The following is a 19,677-nucleotide window of genomic DNA, read 5'->3' as shown; positions in this document are numbered from 1 at the left end:
CTGCCTCTCTGGCCCTCTGTCATCTCTCTCACATACACACAACAGAAGATCCAGCTTGCCCCAGCCACAGCCTGGCCTGCAGTCCCTGTGAGGTAAAGACCACATGCACTGAGGCCCAGTGCCAGCATCTCTGTTTCTTGTTCCACAACACTAGCTGACTGAGCCACCGCCTGGAACAGGACCTGGTGCTCCTCAGACAGGCCGAACAGACAGGTTGTCAGATACACGTTTTCCCACTCCTGAAAACACAGGTCCATACAGGAATACCATGATGTCTAGGTGCTCTCCCCAGCCACCGTTCGCACTGTGCTCTCAATAAGGGCACAGAATGGCACAGAAACACTCCATCCCGAGACAAACACACACCTGTCGCACACACACAAAGTCACATGAACACAGGATTCTACAGTCACCCTCATATGGTGGGACACAGGTCCAGGAGCCATTGCCAGTCAAGTGTCCTGGACAGTCTCACAGATACCCCAGAGACTCGGGGACGCGGCACACACGGGGGACGGTCTCTGGGTACGCAGAACCAGTGAAGGAGCTCAGGGTCTGTCAGGGCCATGCAGCGGCAGGAACTGGTCCCACCGCCCCACACAGGGGCTTCACCAATGGGCTCTCAGCTGGGCACCCTTCCTCAGCACCCCAAATCCCAACTTGGGGTCACCGTTGAGGCACTACTGTCTCCGTAGAAGGCCAATGTCCAGATGGGCAGCGTCCAGGCAGCCATCCCACACTCCAGGCTCTGGTCCCCTTGTGCCCCTGCTGAGGACAGTCCTGGGCTTGTGCTGTGGGTGTCTGCTGCTCCAGGGGTGGCGTTTGGGGCTGGCAGGGCATTGCTGCAGGCTCTGTTTATTGCCTGGTGGCCTGAGGCCCAGCCCGTGGGCCCATCCACCCTGGTGTGCTGAAGGAGAGGACTGAACCCAGGGAAGGGTTCAGGTCAGGGGTCACAGGGAACAGACAGGACCAGGTGAAGGAAATAAGATGTGTGTGAGTAAAGAGGTCACAGTGATAGAATGTGGGGAACAGGGTGTGGGTGTGACTGGGAACACCCCTGGAAAGGGACAGAGACTAAGAGGCAAGGCAGCCTCTCTGGTCCTTGCTGGAATGTGGGGTACAGATAGAATGGGGGGGTGTGGACAGAGAGAAAGAGGGAGGTGTCAGCAAAGGTTGATAGCGGATGGAGGTGTGAAGGAACTGGGTGGAGCTCAACCCTACTGTGGGCTGGTAGTGTGGGAAGAGAGAGATGGAGGAAGGGGTGGAGAAGGAAGAAGAGGAGGGAGGTTAACAGGAAGAATGGAATGGGAGGGAAGGGAGGGAAGAAGGAGGAGAGGAGTAGGAAGAGGGAGGGGAGGAGCAGAAGGAGAGAGGGGAGGAGGGAGAGGGAAGGGAGAAGGGGAGTAGAGAGCAGCAGCAAGAGAAGGAGGGAAAGAGGGAGGGGGAGGGGAGCAGGAGCCCTGGAGGCCCTAGCCGGTTCTGGCCGGCTCACATGAGCGCGCACTTGCCCTTGATGCGGTCGGCCCTCTTCTGCTTGCTGGAGCGCTTGCCGTCCACGCTGAGGCTGACGCTGCGGCGCGTCTCGAGCGTCAGCAGCTCCTGGAACAGCTCCTTCACGTTGTAGTTCATCTTGGCCGAGGTCTCCATGAAGGCGCACTTCCACTCCTGTGCCACGGCCTGCGCCTCGCGGGTGTGCACCTCCCTCTGCGTCTCGTCGCACTTGTTCCCCACCAGCATAATGGGGATGTCCTCCACGCTGCCCTTGATCTGCACGATCAGCTTGTAGATGGGGCTCAGCTCGTCCAGCGATTGCTTGCTGGTCACCGAGAACACCAGGATGAAGGCGTGGCCCTTGGAGATGGACAGCCGCTGCATGGCGGGGAACTGGTGGCTGCCGGTCGTGTCCGTGATCTGCAGTGTGCACACACTCTTGTCGCAGCTGATCACCTGTCTGTACGTGTCCTCTATGGTGGGGATGTAGGTGTCACGGAATGTCCCCTTCACAAAGCGGAGCACCAGCGAGCTCTTGCCCACGCCGCCTGCACCGAACACAACCACGCGGTAGTCGTTGCTCTGTTCCGGCATTTTCTCTGAAGCCGGCTGGGCGCACGGGGCCGGCTGCTAGAACCCCAGACCGACCCTGTTGGAGAAGGGATAGTGAGACGTGCGAAGCCACCTGGGCCCAGGACAGCCCTCTATCCCAGCCGTCAGGACGCGCAGGTGTTGGTCCCTCCTGCATCCCACCCAAGCGTCTCCCAGGTGGCTCTCCCGGCCGCCCCTGCTGACTCTGCAGGGGGACTCGCTGCCAACCCCTCAGCTCCAAGACCCAGAGGTCCCAAGTGGACTCTGAGTTTGGAGACAGTGCTGATGAGACCAAGAAACGCTCACACTCAGCACAGGCTCAGGGTCGCACTTCAGGCTTGGCTTCCACCCAGCTCCGGCTCCACACCAGTGTGACTGACTCAGAACCTCAGCCTTGTCTTCTTCCTGCCCCGTCCTTACATGTGACAGACCCTGTCTCAAAAAACTCAAGGTGGGGTGCTAGAGAGGTAGTTGGAAGGTTAAAAAGTACTGGCTGATCTTGCAGAGAACCCAAGTTCAGTTCCCAACACCCACACGGCAGTTCACAACCCTCTGTGGCCCGACGCCCTCTTCTGGCTTCTGCAGGTTCTGCACACACGTGCTGCGTGTGCTGCATAGACATACACAGGAGAACAATGAAGAAAAAGAATCCCGATGTGAAAGTCAGCTGTGATGAGACCAGAGCTGGAGAGACTGAGGCAGGGGGATAGTGAATTCTGGGCCACTCTCTGGGCTACAGAGTGAGACTCTGTCTAAAAAATAACAACAAAAATTTAAGGTCGTTGTGGTGGCATACACTTTTAGACTGAGTGCTGAGATTAAAGGTGTGCGCCACCACTGCCTGGCCTTAATGCCCAGCACTCAGGAGCCAGAGGCAGGCGGATCTCTGAATTGGAGTCCAGCCTGGGCTACAGAGCAAGTTCCAGGACAGTCAGGACTGTTACACAGAGAAACCCTGTCTCAAAAAACCAAAAACAAACAATAAAAGCAAAGTAACATCAGAACCAGAAAACTGCCATCTCCACCAACAAGAAGCCCAAAAGCGCAGTGAGGGCCTCAGCTCTGGATGTCCAGAAGATGAGCTTCGGGCCTGGCCCTGGGGACTGGCCATGTGAGAGGGCTTCTCTGCCTCATAAGTGGCTGTCGCTGACATCCAGGAATCAGATGTGTAAATCCTGACCCAAGTCCCTGGAAGCAATTTCTGGGACACGGGCACTCCCAGCCCAGGCCGAGCCGGACTCTGGTACTCCCTGTTCCCTAGGCCTATGCCTTGGGCCCTGCTCTGGCCGCTGTGTGCTTAATGTGACTCCCAGCCAGGGATTCCTTGGGGTTTCTCTCCTGTCTTTCCTCAGAGCACAGCGTGAAGACTTCTGAAGGACGGAGGTGAGAAAGAAAGTGGAGAGCAGCGTGCGGAAGGCCTGTCCCCGCGATGGCAGTCCCTCATCAAGACCCCTTTTTCTCTTCCTCACTGTGTACGTGTGGGGAAGGTCCCATGGACAGCACCAGAGTCAGACCGTGGGAGTGTGATGCAGGAAGTCCTTGGGATTCAGTTTCCCTCCTGTGAGCTGGGAGCCTGACCTAGGATAGCTCATAGGGATATGGCTGGGGACAGAGCCTGGGTCCCAGTCTCTGATGAGTCTCCATAGTCACAGTGACCAGGGCTCCAGGGCTGAGGACAAGAGTCCTCTGTGGGGTCTGAAAGGACATTCGGGGCTACCAAAGGCACCAGATGTCAGGAAAGAACCCTGGTGACACATCCCGAAACCTTCTCAAGCTGGAGAGGAACTCGAACTGTACCCAGATTCTACACAAGGCACTTCTTGGCCTGGGGCTGCCCTGGGTCCAGCTAACTTCACATTTCTCTCCATGGCTAACTAGAGCAGTGCACTCTGTGACGCCATCCCCACTGGCCTGAGGGAGTCTAAGGTGGCAAATGCAGGTGGGGTCTGCACCTCCCAGTGCATCCCTTTCTGGTGGTGGGCACTGAGGGCCCAGTGCCCCGCAGGGATGGCCACCAGAGAGGTCCTGAGGTCTCAGTTCCCCGACTAGGAGGGTCCTGTACAATCCAGGTCTTGCTCCTTTGGGGACGGGGGAGAGGGCTTTGCCCAAGGTCATGTGAGCTGGGAGGTGGCACGTCTCAGAGGGACTCAAAGCTGGGCCTGGCTCAGCTGCTGTGCCCTGGGGGCTCTGAGGCGCTTGGCCACCCTGTGTGAATCACCCCAGGCCTGGGCCAGCCTGACCAAAACCCCTTGTCCTGTCCACAGGACAGCAGCACAGCACCCTGGTACCCTGAAGCTACCTCAGCTGCAAGAAGCCTTGGCCAGGGGAGGGTCTGGGGGCGGGGTAGCTGACTAATGGGGGTGACTGACCTGGGGGCTGCAGACTGAGGAGGGACCATGATGGAGAACGGGCAGTTTTAGGGACTCAAAGGAAGGGGGTGCTGCTCCCTCGGAGTCAGGAGGGGACTGACCAGAGAGAAGGAGTCCTGAGAGGGGCTTGTTCGCCAGGGCGCAGGGCTCTGTGGGTGGAGGTGAGGGACCTGGGCCTCAGCGGGCAGATCGCAGAGGGCATGGATGAGGGGACAAGGCCCGAAGGGGTCCAGGGCGATGCTCTGCGTGGCCAGGCAGGGGTGGGGCGACCGGGAGCTGTCCATGGTGGCCACAGGACGACCGGGGACACGCAGGACCTGGCGCGGTGGCCTGGGAGGGTGGGCCGGAACAAAGGGATCATGGTGGCCTGGGGACCCCTCCCCACCCTCGGTGGCCGCGGCCGCCCTGCCGCCTACCTGGGCCGCTGTGGTCCCCGTCTGCGCTGCTGTCCGCGCCGCCGCAGTCCCGATGTCCCCGCCCCAGCCGCGCTCCGCCCCGCCCGCCCCGCCCGCCGGGACCCGGGCCCGGGCCCTTGCAGCCCAAGGTCACCGCCAAGCCCGCCCTGGGTGTCCATCAGCCGCCGGGGGGCAAGCCGAGCGCTAGGCATCCGGACATCCACACCCACCCGATCCACGTGGCTACCTGCACCCCAGGGGACACGGGTGGGTGACAGGACCCTCCATGTGTGGTCCTGGAGCCACGATGGACGATGTTTGGGGGTCACCCAAACTGCAAAAGGGAAAACTGAGGATGGGGGGGATGCGTGGTCCAGGTTAGACCAGCGAGGCACTGAGGATGGGGGTGGGGGGCGGTGCATGGTCCAGGTCGAATCAGCAAGGAGCAGAGGGTGATGGAATAAGATGTCAGTCAGACTGGGGAGGTGGAGGCAGGGGGACAGTTTTGAGTTTAAAGACAGTCCGGGTTATAGAGTAGAAGACTCCTGGGGCGGGGACGGGGGATGGAAGCAAAGGAGAGAAAGAGAGACTAAAAGGCAAAACAGCCCAAAGAAACCCGTCATTGGGATTGTCATTCACAGGGTAGAGGCTCTGCTTGCTCGGCAGCCCTGGAGTCCATTCCCAGCATAGTCAGAGTGTGGCGGTGCCGGCCTGTCGGCCAGCACTGGAGGCAGACGCAGGAGAACCAGGAGTCCAGAATCAGACTCAGCTACAGAGACTGCCTCAAACAAACACAGAAGAGAAAAAGATAAAACCCCATTGTTCTTCTGGTATGTAGTTCACGGTAGAGCATTTGTCCAGCATGCTGAGGCCCTGGCTCCATGCCCACATCGCAGGAAAACGGAGCAGAACTTTACTTTCTTGGGCCAGCAAGAGGGCTCGGCTGAGAAAGAGGCTTGCTGCCAAGCCTGACAGCCGGAGTTGGATCTCTGGGACTCACTTGGTTGGTGGAGAGAGCCAGTCCCAAATTGTTCTCTGACCTCAGCACACACACAGAAAAACCGATAAATAAAATGTAATTTAAAATTTATTTTAAAACCTGGTGGGGGTGGCCTTTAATCCTAGCACTCTGGAGGAAGAGGCAAGTGGATCTCTGTGAGTTTGAGGCCAGCCTGGTCCACAAAGTGAGTTCCAGGACAACCAGGGGTACATTTAGAGAAAACCTGTCTCAAAAAAAAAAAAAAAAAAAACAAGAAAAAGAAAAAGAAAAAAGGGGCTGGAGTGGGTAAGAACATTGACTGCTTTTCCAGAGGACCTGCGTTCAATTCCCAGCACCCACATGGCAGCTCATAGCTGTCTGAAGATCCAGTTGCAAGGGATCTGACACCTTCACACCAATGCACATAAAATAAAAGTTAAATAAACCATAAAAAAAGAAAAAAGAAAGAAAATGTTTTATTTGTTTGTGACATGGTCTTGCTCTGTAGATTAGGCTGGACCTTCTATTACTGGGATAGAAACTGTGCCCCAGGACTCCACTTAGCCCATCCTACGGCAGCTCTCTGCTCTGTTCCCCCACCCAGCCCACCTCTTTCTTCCCCTCCTCAGTTCTTTTGTTGTTGGTGGTGTTTTGTTTTCAAAACAGGGTTTCTCTGTGCTGCTCTGACTGTCCTGGACCTGTTCTGTAGCCCAGGCTGGCCTCAAACTCACAGAGCTCCACATGCCTCTGCCCCTGAGCACTGGGATTAAAGGTGTGCGCCACCACCACCTGGCCCCTCTCCTCAATTCTAACGTGGCTCCTTCTTCCTGGGTTGTAGTCCAGTTTGGTGTGTGTGTTCAAGGATCTCGTGGTCCAGTTCTCCTTTTTCCTATATGTCCCTCAACCTGGGCTGCCTGGAGCTAAGACTTCACCTCCCTCCTACCCTTGCACTGCGGGGACCCTCAGACGGTGTCTCCCTTCCTCCTACCCTGAGTCCAGAGATGAAACAGCCTGATGGGAAGTAAAACCTCTGTTCTGGATGACTCTGTCCCACAGAAGCACCCTAGAAACTTCTGCCATCACCCCTCAGAGTAGCTGGGAACAAGCCCATAGAGTGGCCCCCTTTCTCAGGCGCTGGGCATGGAGGGGGAGGCGGCTTGGGGCGAGCAGTCAAGCTTCCTGTCTGGGCTCCCGGCCACCTGGCTTCCCTAAGAGACCAATAGTGGCCGGTTCCCTGGCTCCTTCAAGTACCAGCCCAGGCTGACTCACACGGAGGTGCCTGTCCATATACTGATGCTATTTATAGATGCCAGGCCAGGCTCTGGGATCAGGAGCCACTGGAGACAGGCTCGGTTCCTGCCTCCTCTCACAGCAGGGCTGTGTGTGGCTGGGGCATGGGGTACTACTGTGCTCTGCCCACCTTGCAGAGCTGTGTAGGGCAGGTATCTGGGCACAGGAACTTAAGAGCCCCAGAGGCTAGGAAGCCCACACCGCAATCTGGTGTTCTAGCCTGCCTACCAAGCCCTGCTCAGCCCCCACCAGCAGAAGCGGCTGCAAAAAGGGCCTGGGGAGATTGCTCAACCCATGAAGTCATGAAGTGTTTGCCAACAGGACCTGAATATGGATCCTCAGAACCCAAATTTAGCTAGCAGCATGGTTCGATCCTGCTAGGGCAGCACCAGGGAGGCTGAGACATTGCAACTGCGAGCCCCGCCTTGCTGATGCAGCTGAAACATCAAGGTGGGGAAGGGCAGTGGGTAGCTCAGTGGTGAGTGCCGGCCGCTCTCAGAGGACATGGCACCTCACAGCCATCTGTTACTCCAGTCTCAGGGGACCTGATGCTACCTTCAGACCTCTGCAGGCACGGCACAGACGCACACAGACACCAGCCACACAAAGAAAATCCCCAAATATGTGGACTGGCATGTTGGAGCCCAGTATTTTGTTTGTTTGAGACAGCAGCCAGACGTGCTGCACCACCAGCCTGGACTCTTGGAGACAGATGATGTCATCTCCTGGTCTCCTTGGGGACTAGAGACACATGTTGTGCAAAGACAACATGGATGTAAAACATCTGCTCACAAAAACAAAAAATAGCTCAAATCCTTACTTATTTTATTTTTTTCTTTGTATTTTATGTGCCTTGGTGTTTTGCCTGCATGTATATCTGTGTGAGGGTGTTAAATTCTCTCGAACTGGAGTTACAGACAGTTGTGAGCTGCCATGTGGGTGCTGGGAATTGAACCCGGGTCCTCTGGAGGAGCAGCCAGTGCTCTAACCACTGAGCCATCGCTCCAGCCCCGTTTATTTTATTTTTTGAGACAGTACTCACTTTGTAGATCAGGTTGGCCTGGAACTCACGGATATCCACCAGCCTCTGCCTCTGGAATGCTGGGATTAGTCATGGATATTATGCCCGGTTTAAAAACTATTTTCTTAGCTGGGTGGTTGTGGCACACCCCTTTAATCCCAGCACTCTGGAGGCAGAGGCAGATGGATCTCTGTGAGTTCGAGGCCAGCCTGGTCTACAGAGTGAGTTCCAGGACAGCCAGGGCTACAAAGAGAAACCCTGTCTCAAAACAAAAACAAAGTAACAACCTCCCAAATTAAAAAAAAAAAAAAAAAAAAAAAAACTCATTTTTTTACATGGGGGGGGAAGCACACACCTGTGCCTGCACAGGTGCCACTGAGCACCTGTGGGGATAGGACAATTGGCAGGAGTCAGTTCTGTCACCAATCAGGTACCATAAATAAACTCAAGTCTGTCTCAGGCATGGTGACAACTCCCCCCCTTGCCCACTGAGTTCTTTCTCAGCCTTGTCCCTTGACTTTCCCTCCTTCTGTGGGGACAGTGCCTGATGATACTGACGTATTCATTTCTCTCAGCTGAGTGGCAGCTTCCTTAGTTCCCACGGGGGCATGGGGATGACTTACATTGTGACCCCCCTCCCCTGGAAGACTCAGTGAGACATCTGGGACACATGTGTTTGTCCCAAATCAGGGAGCTCTGGGTAAGGGCAGGTGGAGTCTGGAGACACCCGGAAGGCCCCAGCCCCCCATGGGGGAACCCAGACTGAGGTGCTCCCTTGGGCGGGTGGGACGCAGGCCAAGATTGTCCTGGCCCCCTGCAGCAGCGTGAGAGGCAGGGCGCCAGGAGCTGACTGCTGATCTCGCCCGCCGCACTAATAACTTCTGTTAGCGGAACACAAACAAGCCCTGAGAGGCTGACATGTTATTACAGATCAGCAGTGAAGTTGGACTGCCTGCCCCACCCTCTCTCCTCACATCCCGCTTTCTCCCTGCTGTGTCCCCACAGGAGGCAGTTTGTGGGGGTGGCCATGGGCGGTACCACCTCTCCAGTCACACCTGCATGGTCAGAGGGACCACCCCAGCGAGGCGTCCTGGAGCTGACTTGGTCACTGTGCTGCCAGGCAGGATGCTCAGCCTGCTTCTTCGCACTCCAATATTAGATGTGATTGGTTTGTCACCAGAGCTCCTGACTGTGACCTGCCCGAGTCCTAGTCCACAGCACGGGGAGCCCGAGGGCCTCGGGAGTTCCCAGGCCCACTTCTTTGCCACTACACACATGGCCAGGCAGTCCTGAGTGATGGCGGGTGTCTCCTGGGCCTGGACTCCCCACCCCTCCAAGGATGCTGCTACCTGGACCCTAAGATCTGTAGGGGAGGTAGAAGCTCCCACAGTTGCCAGGAAGCTGGTGCTTGGGATGACTCTCAGAGACTCAGAGGACTGATGGGGAGGGAACCAGGTCCATGGTGACAGGCACCCAGGCTTGCTGGTGTTCCCAGGGGCAGAGCAGTTGGTGCTGGGGAGAAGGTGCCACTTAATGCAGCCATAGGGGGTACAGTCTTCCTGCTGGGATGGTCAGATAGGGATCAGGTGCATCCTACTTGGGTATGGTCTTTTGTCACCTACGCCCACACCTGCACTGGCACGGTGGCTCCATGGGGCCCACCTGGGCTCAAGGGAAGATGCTGAACACTTAAGATGTCCCATGGGTGTTAGGTGGAAAAGGAGCACCGGAGGAGTACCAGGTGGCACTGTGGGCATGTCCCCACACCTGCAGGGACAGGGTTAGACTTCATGGTCTCAATAGTTGGTCCCCAGGAAAGAACTCTGGAAAAGATGAGGCTTCAACGACAGGTGGGTTGGTCCCTCACTGGAGGCACCGGGTCCCATATGCCCTGCTGTCTGGAAGTGCCGTGTGAACCCTGGCTTATTACAGCACTGAGTTGGCCCAGGCCTTGGGGCTCTGGGGACACTGCCTAAGGCCCGGTTGTCCCCAAGGCCCTGTTCTTTGTACCTCATATCTTCTGAGTAGGATCCAGGCAGGGGGCCACCTTGCCACGGTGCAGGGCACTAGGTAGGAGTCTGACATCCAGCCACCAAGGGGACAATGTTGAGGTGGTGCCTGGTGGACAGAGCCAAGGTCAAGAAAAGGGGTAGGCTGTGCCAGCCTTCCGTCCCCAGAGGAAGAGTTCTCCCTCAGGTTGTCCCAGGATGCTGGTGTTGCCATGGCAACAGGCACCATGGTTGCTAGGAGCTGAGTTCCTGCCTGCATCCTGGGAGTATCTCCTTGTATCTTCTGGAGACCCCAGTGGTGAGGACGTAACTCAGAAGTGATCACCAAGCCACTATCCACGTCCATTCCCCTCCCAGGAGATCACATGCTTGGCCCTGGAGTCTCGGCCCCCATCCACTCTGCAGAGGAAGCCCCAACACTCTGGTGACCAAGACAAAGCAAGGGAAGAAGAGTGGGTGTCCCCTGGGAAGGACAGTTCCTTGCTCATTTGATCCACGTGTCACATGGGATGCTGGAGCAACTGGAAAAACTCGGGGTGACAATGGTGGGTAGGGCCTGAGTTACATAGAGAACATGTTGGGAACATGGGGTGGAGGGTGCAGCAGCTCCCCATGCACCATCCTTGGTGGCTCAGCAGTGTCGGCAGGGACAGGTGGAGTGACGGGGACATGAGGTGACATGGCCACACAGCTTTGGTAAAGAACTTTAAGACTTCTTTTGAAAGCATTTTCAGTGGCGCCAGGAGTGGGTGGAGTGCAAGAAGCCCCCAGTGTGGACCGTGGCCCTGGAGTGTGGCTGGCGCAGGACACCCACAGCTCGGGTGGGCAGCAGCAGCAGGTGACAAGGCAGGCGAGCGGCCGTCACCACTTGAGGAAGACCATGCCGGCCAGGACGGCGTAGCCCAGCACCAGGAAGAGCACCTTGAGCAGCTGCTCGCTCCTCTCCTCCAGCTCCTTGGCCAGGATTTCCAGGAAGGTGACGAACAGGAAGGTGCCACCGGCCAGGCCCTGCAGCAGCGCCGAGGCCACACTGCTACCCACGCTGCGGGCGCTCTCGATGCCCAGGCCCAGCCCGATGCCCACGGGGATCATGGCACTCACAGTCACTGCCAGCTTGGCTGCGTCCCTCAGGGGCACTGCGCTGCGGGCCATGCTGACGCCCAGGGCCACGGCCACCAGCGTCTCGTGGACGGCCACACCCACAAACAGGCTGACCACACGCTCACCCTCCTCCTGCAACCCCAGCGCCAGGCCCTCGAACACCGAGTGTGCCGACAGTGCGAATACCAGGCTGAGCAGCCGCAGCGGGCCGGGGCGTCCTAGCTCCCGCAGCCGCAGCCCTGCACCATGTGTGTGCGCTGTGGGCTCGGGATATAGCCCGCAGCCGCGGCCGCCCGCACCCACAAACGGGCTCTCATACTCTGAGTCGCTGCCGGCGTCCGAGCCTGCGTTGAAGGTCTCCAGGTCGATGAAAGGCGGCCGCTCCCGGCGGAAGGTCAGCACCAGCTGCTCCACAAACACGGTGAGGAAAAAGCCCACCATCATGAGTGTCTCGGCCAGCGGATAGTCCGTGCTGATGTGGCCCAGGCTCAGCACCTGCTGCAGCTGCGGGGACAGGGCTGAGTCAGCTGCAGGCCTCCCATCCCGGGCAGGGGATCCTCGGGAGGCTGAGGCAGCCTGGGCTGCGTGGAGACCCGGCCGGAGGAGTCACTTGTGTTTGCCATGCAGGGCTGGTGTGGTGGCAACAAAAAGACACAGCCCAGGTCACACCAAGGCTGAAACCCAGAGGCCCAAGCATGCCTGAGCGTTTCCTCGCTCCGGTTCCGACACCAGCACCGCCAAAAACAAAGCGCTTTTAGGGAAAAAAAAGGGGGGGAGGGTGCTGGAGAGATGGCTCAGTGGTTAAGAGTACTTTGACTGCTCTTCCAGAGGATCGGGGTTCAATTTCCAGCACCCACATGGCAGCTCACAACTGTCTGAAGATCCAATTGCAGGGGATCTGACACCTTCACACCAATGCACATAAAATAAAGTTAAATAAACCATAAAAAATATTTTAAAAAAATGGGGAGGAGGGGGCAGGTGGCGAGATGGCCCAAGGGTGATGGTACTTGCGGCCAAGTCTGACATTCTGATTTCAAATCCGTGGGACCCACTGACTCCAGAAAGCCTCTGGCATCCACACGCGCTGGCACACACACAATAAATACTCATAAAATAAAAAGGTCAACTACCCGAGACACACATGCAAAGCTGCCCTCTGCCCTCCCGGGCTGCTGCAGCCATGGGACAGGGCACCCTCTTCCCTCCCAGCAATGGATCCGCCATGAGAGGCAGCATCTGGGAACTGTGCTTGTGCCAAAGGATGCGTGGGGCCTCCCCCTAACGCAGTGAGGTGTCAGTGGACAGGGACTAGCAAGGTCACTGCACAAGTTCAGGCCTGGAGGAGGGGAAGGTACCTGAGGTTTGGGCGTGGCCCTGGGAGGATGCTGAGACACCATCCCGTTCATAGGCCCAGCGTCAGTGGGCTGCGGTGGGAGCTGCAGAGCGAGGCACGGTCACCGCAGCCACACACTCACTAAAGAAAGCAGCCACCATAGCTTGTGGTTCAGATGGCGGAAGCTGGCCCTCTCGGGCTGGGGCTTAGTGGAAAGAGCCGTGAGTAGGACGCCAAGCTCCCTCCTGGAGGAGGACACCCCAGCCCAGGTCTTCCTGAGCTCACATCCCAGGCTGCAGGACTGAGTCCCCAAGTCGCTGATGGTGAGGCAGCTGCTGGAAGGCCACGCCTACCCAGGCCCTTCTGTGTGGCAATCCTTCATATGTGCCCAGCAGGGAGCCCTCACTAGCCCTAGTCCAGCCCGCCTGCAGGGTCTCACCTTATCTCTCACTGCGGGCAGCAGTGCGTTGAAACACGTGGCCAGGAAGACACCACCCCCGAAGGTGTTACACAGAGAGAGGACCTTTTTCGAGCGGTGCGCCTTCTCGAAGTCGGCCTCAATGACCTTCACGGGCAACAGCGAACCCAGCAGCATGAAGAAGAACATGCCCACCATGCAGAGGAGCTTTGCCACCAGGAGCCTAGTCATGATGGCCACCAGGGTCACGCTGGTCACCGCAGGGCCAAACCACACATGGAGTCACACACCAGAGCTTCCGGGGCTACCGGCCCCAGCCGCAGGCCTTGGGGCTCATGGCTCTGCCCGGCAGCTGTGAGGACAACGGCAGCCATGTTAGCCATGGGAGTCACTAACCGGTCAGCCATGCTCGACTCACAGGTGGTTCCTGAGACCCTGCCTCCAAAACCAAGATGGCAAGTGGCTGAGGACAACACATGTGCACACACATGCACACACACATGCACACTCACACACTCACATGCACACAATTCACATGCACACAGACGCAGACACACGCACACTCACACACACTCACATGCACACTCATGCAGGAAACATGAAACTGAATACTATTTTAGCATCTGGCCCCTGCTGCCATGTACCTGGTAACCACCTTGGCTGAGTGGCTTCTGTGCTGTGCACAGGTACAGAATGCTCCCATTGGTGCTAGGACACGCTCTGGGCACTCTCTGGGGGTACTGCTGCCCTGACAGGGACTCAGTCTGTTACCCAGAGGTTAGGCCTCAGCTCACCTCACACCAGCTTGTCTGTCTTGAACGACAGGCCTATACCAGCCCCATGGCCTCTGCGCAGTCCATTCCCTATATTCTGGAAGTTGGAATAGCCTCCTCTAGATACCCAAGCCACACTCCCGACTGGACCCCTGGTACCCACCTCGAGGCCTGGTGCAGAGCAGGTGTGAGGTGACAGCTGGCTGAGCGGATGTGGTGGCCAAAGTGTAGGCTGTTCCTATGTGACTCGGTAGATCTCCCTGTCTCACAAAACATCAACACCATCATCCTGGCTGCTGACCGCAGTCCCCAGCTCTCCCGCAGCTGTCAGGACCTTCCCAGGGCCCTGTCCAGCCCCGCCCCCTAACTACAGCACCAGAAGGAACTCTATATACTTGGAGTTGTCCGGGCACCTTGATAACCAGGACGTGGTGCACAGCCACATCGACCCAGTCAGCAGTTCTGGACTCAAGTGCGAGACCCTGCCCCAGTGTGTAAACAGAGGCTGGGAAGGATGGCGATGGTTAGGGCACCGGCTGCACCCACAGCCGCCTGGGACTCCAACTCTGGGGAACTGACGCCCCCTTCTGGTCACATATGGGATGCACAGACACGAATACAAAGAACACCCATTGTTTATAAGTGAAGAAAAATCAATGAAGATACCAACACGGATGTCTGGACTATATACATGCACACTCTCACAAAACGACCAATTACAAACTCTGCTGAGCCAGCCGGGGCGGCGCACACCTTTAATACCTGCACATGGCAGGCAGAGACAGGTGGATCTCTGTGAGTTCCAAGTCAGCCAGAGTGAGATCCAGGACATGTACAAATCTCAGTAAAAGGGCCAATAAGGTGGGAGAATTACCACCAAGTTTGAGATCAGCCTGGAAAACTCAGCAAGACCCTACTTCAAAATAAAATAATAAACCATAAAATTCAGTTAAAAATGAGATAAAAATGATGAAACAAAGCTCAAAGTGTAAATAAAAGTGCCACACCAAGTCTAAGGACCCGGGAAGATCCTGAGAGACACGAGGAAGAGAGAGAATGGATCCTGCACATTGTCCTGACTTTGCACACACCACCCTCCCCAACAAATATGCACACACCTTCAATCCCAGCACTTTGGAGGCAGAGGCAGGCTGATCTCTGAGTTTAAGGTCGGCCTCCTCTAGGTAGGGAGTTAAGTTCCAGGGCAGCCTGGGCTACGTAGGGAGACCCTGTCTCCAAAAGAAAAATAATTAAATGAAAAAAAAATAATAAAATAGGAGCTGGAGAGATGGCTTAGCGGTTAAGAATGCCTGCATTCCACCCAGCCCCAGGGGATCCGACCCCTTTTCTGGCCACTGCACACATGTGATGTACATACAGACAGGCACACACCCATAAACAAAATAATTTGAAAACGAATTTCTTTTAAAGAAAATAACGAATTAAAATTAAGTAAGGTAAGATGAAATAAGGTAAGACTAAAATTAACTTCGATTTTAAAACACTAAAAATGAATGATATAATTAAACTTTTAAAAAACTGAAAACAAATAGACATCCATCCCTTAAAGACCTTCCCACCGTGAACACAAGGCCTAGCGTATAAAACGGGCGCCCAATAAATGCCTGCTGTGTGCGGATGGCCCAGAGGCCGTGCGGGCTGAGAATTGCTCAGGCAGCAGCTACCTGGGGCCGACGAGCTCCTTCTCTCGCTGAGCACTTATTGAGCGCCTACTGCGTGCCCCGCGCAGCCGCGCTCCGGGCGGGACTGGCGGGACAGGCGCCGGGACCCTCGGCCCCGCCCCGCCCCGAGCCCCTCGTACCTCCGCCAGGCCCCTGAGCCTCCGGCTTGTGCCGCCTACCGCCAACCGCCGCGCCGTCCGGACCCCGCTGCAGCGGACCAGCCGAGACCCCCGGGGCTGCAAGCCCCTGCCCACGCCCCGCCCACGCCTATTGGACACTGTCAGCGCCACTCGACAGTCCCCTTATCCTATTGGCCCTTCCTGCTGCCAATCTTTCTGCAACGCCTACCGGCTCCGGAAAGCAGTCCCCCTCCCGGGCTATGAATGCAACTACCAAATGCTTCCGACAGGAAACAGGAACGTGAACATATAGTTCCGGAAGGAGCTGCTTCCGGGAGCTGTCCAGGGGTGCATGGTGCTGAATGCCTGCGATTGGTCGCGATTTCCTACAGATAATAAAACTTTCTTGAAGCCCCTCATGATGGCTTAAGAAGATACATAAGCCCACCAAATATCTGTTGACAGCAGGCATAAATCCAAGCTCAAAAGATCTAAGGGCCGGGCGGTGGTGGCGCACGCCTTTAATCCCAGCACTCGGGAGGCAGAGGCAGGCGGATCTCTGTGAGTTCAAGGCCAGCCTGGTCTACAAGAGCTAGTTCCAGGCCAGGCTCTAAAAAAGCTGCAGAGAAACCCTGTCTCGAAAAAAAAAAAAAAAAAAAAAAAAAAAGAGAGAGAAATCTACTGTGCCCTGTAACAACCACAGTTAATGACAAGGTACCCCCTCTCACACACCTACAACCCTGGAACTGCCTCCTGAAATGGCGTGCATCTGAACAGACTATAGATGCCAACAACATGGGCACTACCCATATGCTTTATTACCTTTTTCTTCTCCCCCCTTTTTTGTTGTTGTTCAAGACAGGGTTTCTCTTTGTAGTCCTGGTCTTCCTGGAACCCACTCTGTAGGCAGGCAGGTCTCAAGCTCAGATATCCTCCTGCCTCTTCTTCCAGCGTGATCAAAGTTGTGTGCCACCACCACACAGCGATTTGGTTTGATTTTAAGTGTATGAGTACTTTATCCACAAGTATATCTATGCACCATATGTGTCTCTGGTGACCAAGGAGGTCAGAAGAAGGGCTGGATCCCCGTGCATAGCACACCAAACACAAGAGCAGCTAGTACTCTTAACTGCCAAGCCATGTGTCTAATCCTGGTTTCTTTTTGTTATTGCTAAGTGTTATTCCATTGACTGGATCAATTAGATCTGCTTATCTGTTGTTGGAGAGTTGGGATGTTTCCAGACAAAAACCTTTCTAAAGAACCTTGCCTGCCATCACACAAAGAACAGTGAAATCTGGGAACTTCCCTCCATGGCTAACAGATGCGTCAGATGGGGCCTGCGGCACAACCTCACTACTGGGCATCTACTCATTCGACACAGTCACACACACAAGGACGTAAAGCAAATAAGGTTGACAGCATCATTAATAATAACCTGAGCTCAACTTTTTGTCACTACAACAGATTCTCTGATTACCTTACTTTTAAAAAGATTCAGCAACCTGGAAAGTTGGGGGGGGGGCTGGTGAGGATTTCAAGGTTGGCCTTTTACTTTCTATGGTCAAGATCTGGTAAGGCCACATGATGGTTTCAGGGCAGGGAGATGGGGGCACTGAAATCTTCAGTGGGTCAAAGGATCTTGGCTCACAGTGATGACCTGAGTGTGATCCCTGGTCCCAAATGTAGAACTGACTCTGTGAGATTAACCTCTGGGGGCTGGAGAGATGGCTCAGAGGTTAAGAGCACTGACTGCTCTTCTAGAGGACCCGGGTTCAATTCCCAGCACCCACATGGTGGCTCACAACTGTCTGTAACTTCAGTTGCAGGGGATCTGACACCTTCACACCAATGCACATAAAATAAAAAAATTAAATAAAACCATAAAAATAAATAAGCAAATTTTATAAAAAATGACATATATTACAAAGTTCCCAAACTTCTGTCAGAGACGAGCTTCAAGAAAAATACCACTTACTAGGGTAGGGGCATTGGGATCAGAAGAGTTAGTAAAGACTCAAGCAAAAATAATAAAACAGAAGCATAGGGTAGTACTAGGAGGGAGTTACAGTGAGTACTGAAATTGCCTGAGTTTAATTTCCAATTGCTTAAAATACCCCTGGCACCAAAAGGTAGAGGTAGATAAAAAGAAACCTGCATTAACATACATAATATAAGGAAATGAACAGACCAATTGAAGGTTTCAGGCTACCTTCTTAGATAAACATTCTGTTGCTACAAGAGGACAAGTCACACTCACACCCTAGACCAAAACATCCTATAGGCAAATCATTCCCTGGGTGGAATCCAATGTTATCTCCCTAAAAAATAGGAACTTAGTTGGATCCTTAGACTTTCTATCCCTGAAATACAAGGTCTGGATATTAGCCAACCCTACTGACAATAACCTCTCCCTCCAAATCTAAGTGGGACCTTTGTTTGAGAAACAGACAATAACCTTGAAGGAACAGAAGTTGCAACTCTCCGACCTTTGCTCTAGGAGGAAACAGACTTACACATCTGGGCCTTCACAAACTCCAACCCCTAACATCATTGATGAGCGGATAGAAATGCCTTGGTTTGTCCATACAGTGCAGAACTGTGTGCGATATGACATCATGTTGAGAGCCCAAAGGATGCAAGAGAATGTACTAGGACCACAGCTCTAAAATATTCTAGGGAAAGGAAAGGTTAGCTGAGGAGGTGAACTGTAACAAACACCAGGAAAGTTTGCGGTGAACGTTTTTTTGTCTTTTGTTTGGTTGTTTTTTTGAGACAGGGTTTGTCTGTAGCTTTGGAGCCTGTCCCGGAACTAGCTACTGTAGACCAGGCTGGCCTCAAACTCAAAGATCCACCACCTGCCTCTGCCTCCTGAGAGGTGGGATTAAAGGCGTGCGCCACCACCACCTGGCTGCAGCGAAGGTTACAGGAATGTTTTTTTGTTGTGTTCCCCAAACTTACATAGCAATGGGAGGGAGGGAGGACCCTCCTAGCCACCAGCAAGCGTGTACACCATTGGCATTTCTTGTCTGAATTCTTGAGACAGAGCCTAGCTCTACAGTCTACTCTGGCCCTGAACTTCTGATCCTTCTGCCACTAGTCTTCCTAATGTTGGGACGGCAGGAGTGGAACTGATTCTGTGGTTTGGATCTTGAATGGAACAGGAGAAGCAGGAATCAGACACTCCTGAGAATAGGTCTAACCCTGTGGAGTTTGTGAGCTCCTTGCAGCTCCAGTTCCTCGGGGAAGGGCTTTGCCTGCCCACTTTGTGAATGGATGGCCCACACCAGAGCGCTGGCCCCAGCTGAGACTCAGGGACATTTCATCCTGTTCCTGCAAGGAGAACCTGTGAGGCTCACATAGGGGCTGGCTGGTCAGGACTCACACCAGGGTTGTTTCCAGGCTCAGGGCCTGATGCTGCAAACCTTTAAGGGTTGGAGGCAGCAGTGTGGGGCTCCCCCTGCTGGCCACGACTGGAACGGTGCCGACCTCTAGTTTGATCATAAATTCTGAAAACGTCAAAATTTTGCCTGCAAAAAGGAGACACAGGGAAACCTACACAACCTCCGGCCATTTTCCCTTTGAGTCACTCTCTCTGTGAATAGCCCTGGCTGCACTGTAATTCACTCTGTAGACCAGGCTGTCCTTGAACTCAGAGATCCTCCTGCCTCTGCGACCCCCCCACCCCCGCCTGGCTGGGACTCGGTTTATTACTTTATGCTGGCATGTGTGTCTATGCACCATGTGCAGTGCTGTAGGAGGCCAGAATGGGGCATCACATCCTCTGGAACTGGAGTTACAGTAGTGAGCCGCTGAGTGGGTGCTAGGAACAGAACCTGGGTCTTCTGGAAGAGCAGCCATTTCCTACCCTTCCATTAGAGGCCAAAAGCACTGTTGAGTAGTGATGGCACACACCTTTATTCCAGCACTTGGGAGGCAGATCTGTCTTATGCCAGCCTAGTCTACATAGAGAAATCCTGTCTCAAAATAACCAAACCAAACCCAGCACTGGTATATAACATGCTGGGGATGGGCCAGGTCAGCACAGGCTCAAGTTATTCTCTGTGGGGTGTCTGGGTCCTGCAGTGTCCCTGAGCCACAGGGA

General features: G+C 54.9%; 2 protein-coding genes across 2 annotated transcripts; both read right to left on the bottom strand.

Moving 5' to 3' along the window:
* Positions 1–1,488: 1,488 nt before the first annotated feature.
* Diras1 (DIRAS family GTPase 1) lies at positions 1,489–2,085 on the bottom strand. Its single transcript, XM_038317723.1, has one exon. The coding sequence runs from the start codon at positions 2,083–2,085 to the stop codon at positions 1,489–1,491; it is 597 nt and encodes a 198-aa protein (XP_038173651.1).
* An 8,752-nt stretch (positions 2,086–10,837) lies between these two features.
* On the bottom strand, positions 10,838–15,715 carry Slc39a3 (solute carrier family 39 member 3). Its single transcript, XM_038340777.1, has 4 exons — positions 15,596–15,715; positions 13,937–14,033; positions 13,022–13,352; positions 10,838–11,750 (listed from the first exon to the last, which is right to left on the bottom strand). The coding sequence occupies exons 3-4, from the start codon at positions 13,229–13,231 to the stop codon at positions 11,007–11,009; spliced, it is 954 nt and encodes a 317-aa protein (XP_038196705.1). The 5' UTR covers positions 13,232–13,352; positions 13,937–14,033; positions 15,596–15,715; the 3' UTR covers positions 10,838–11,006.
* Between the last annotated feature and the right edge of the window lie 3,962 nt (positions 15,716–19,677).

This window comes from Arvicola amphibius, chromosome 1 (assembly GCF_903992535.2).
Source record: "Arvicola amphibius chromosome 1, mArvAmp1.2, whole genome shotgun sequence".
Taxonomy (NCBI): Eukaryota; Metazoa; Chordata; class Mammalia; order Rodentia; family Cricetidae; genus Arvicola; species Arvicola amphibius.
The sequence above is the reverse complement of the archived record's forward strand: the minus strand, read 5'-3'. Positions and strand labels throughout refer to the sequence as shown.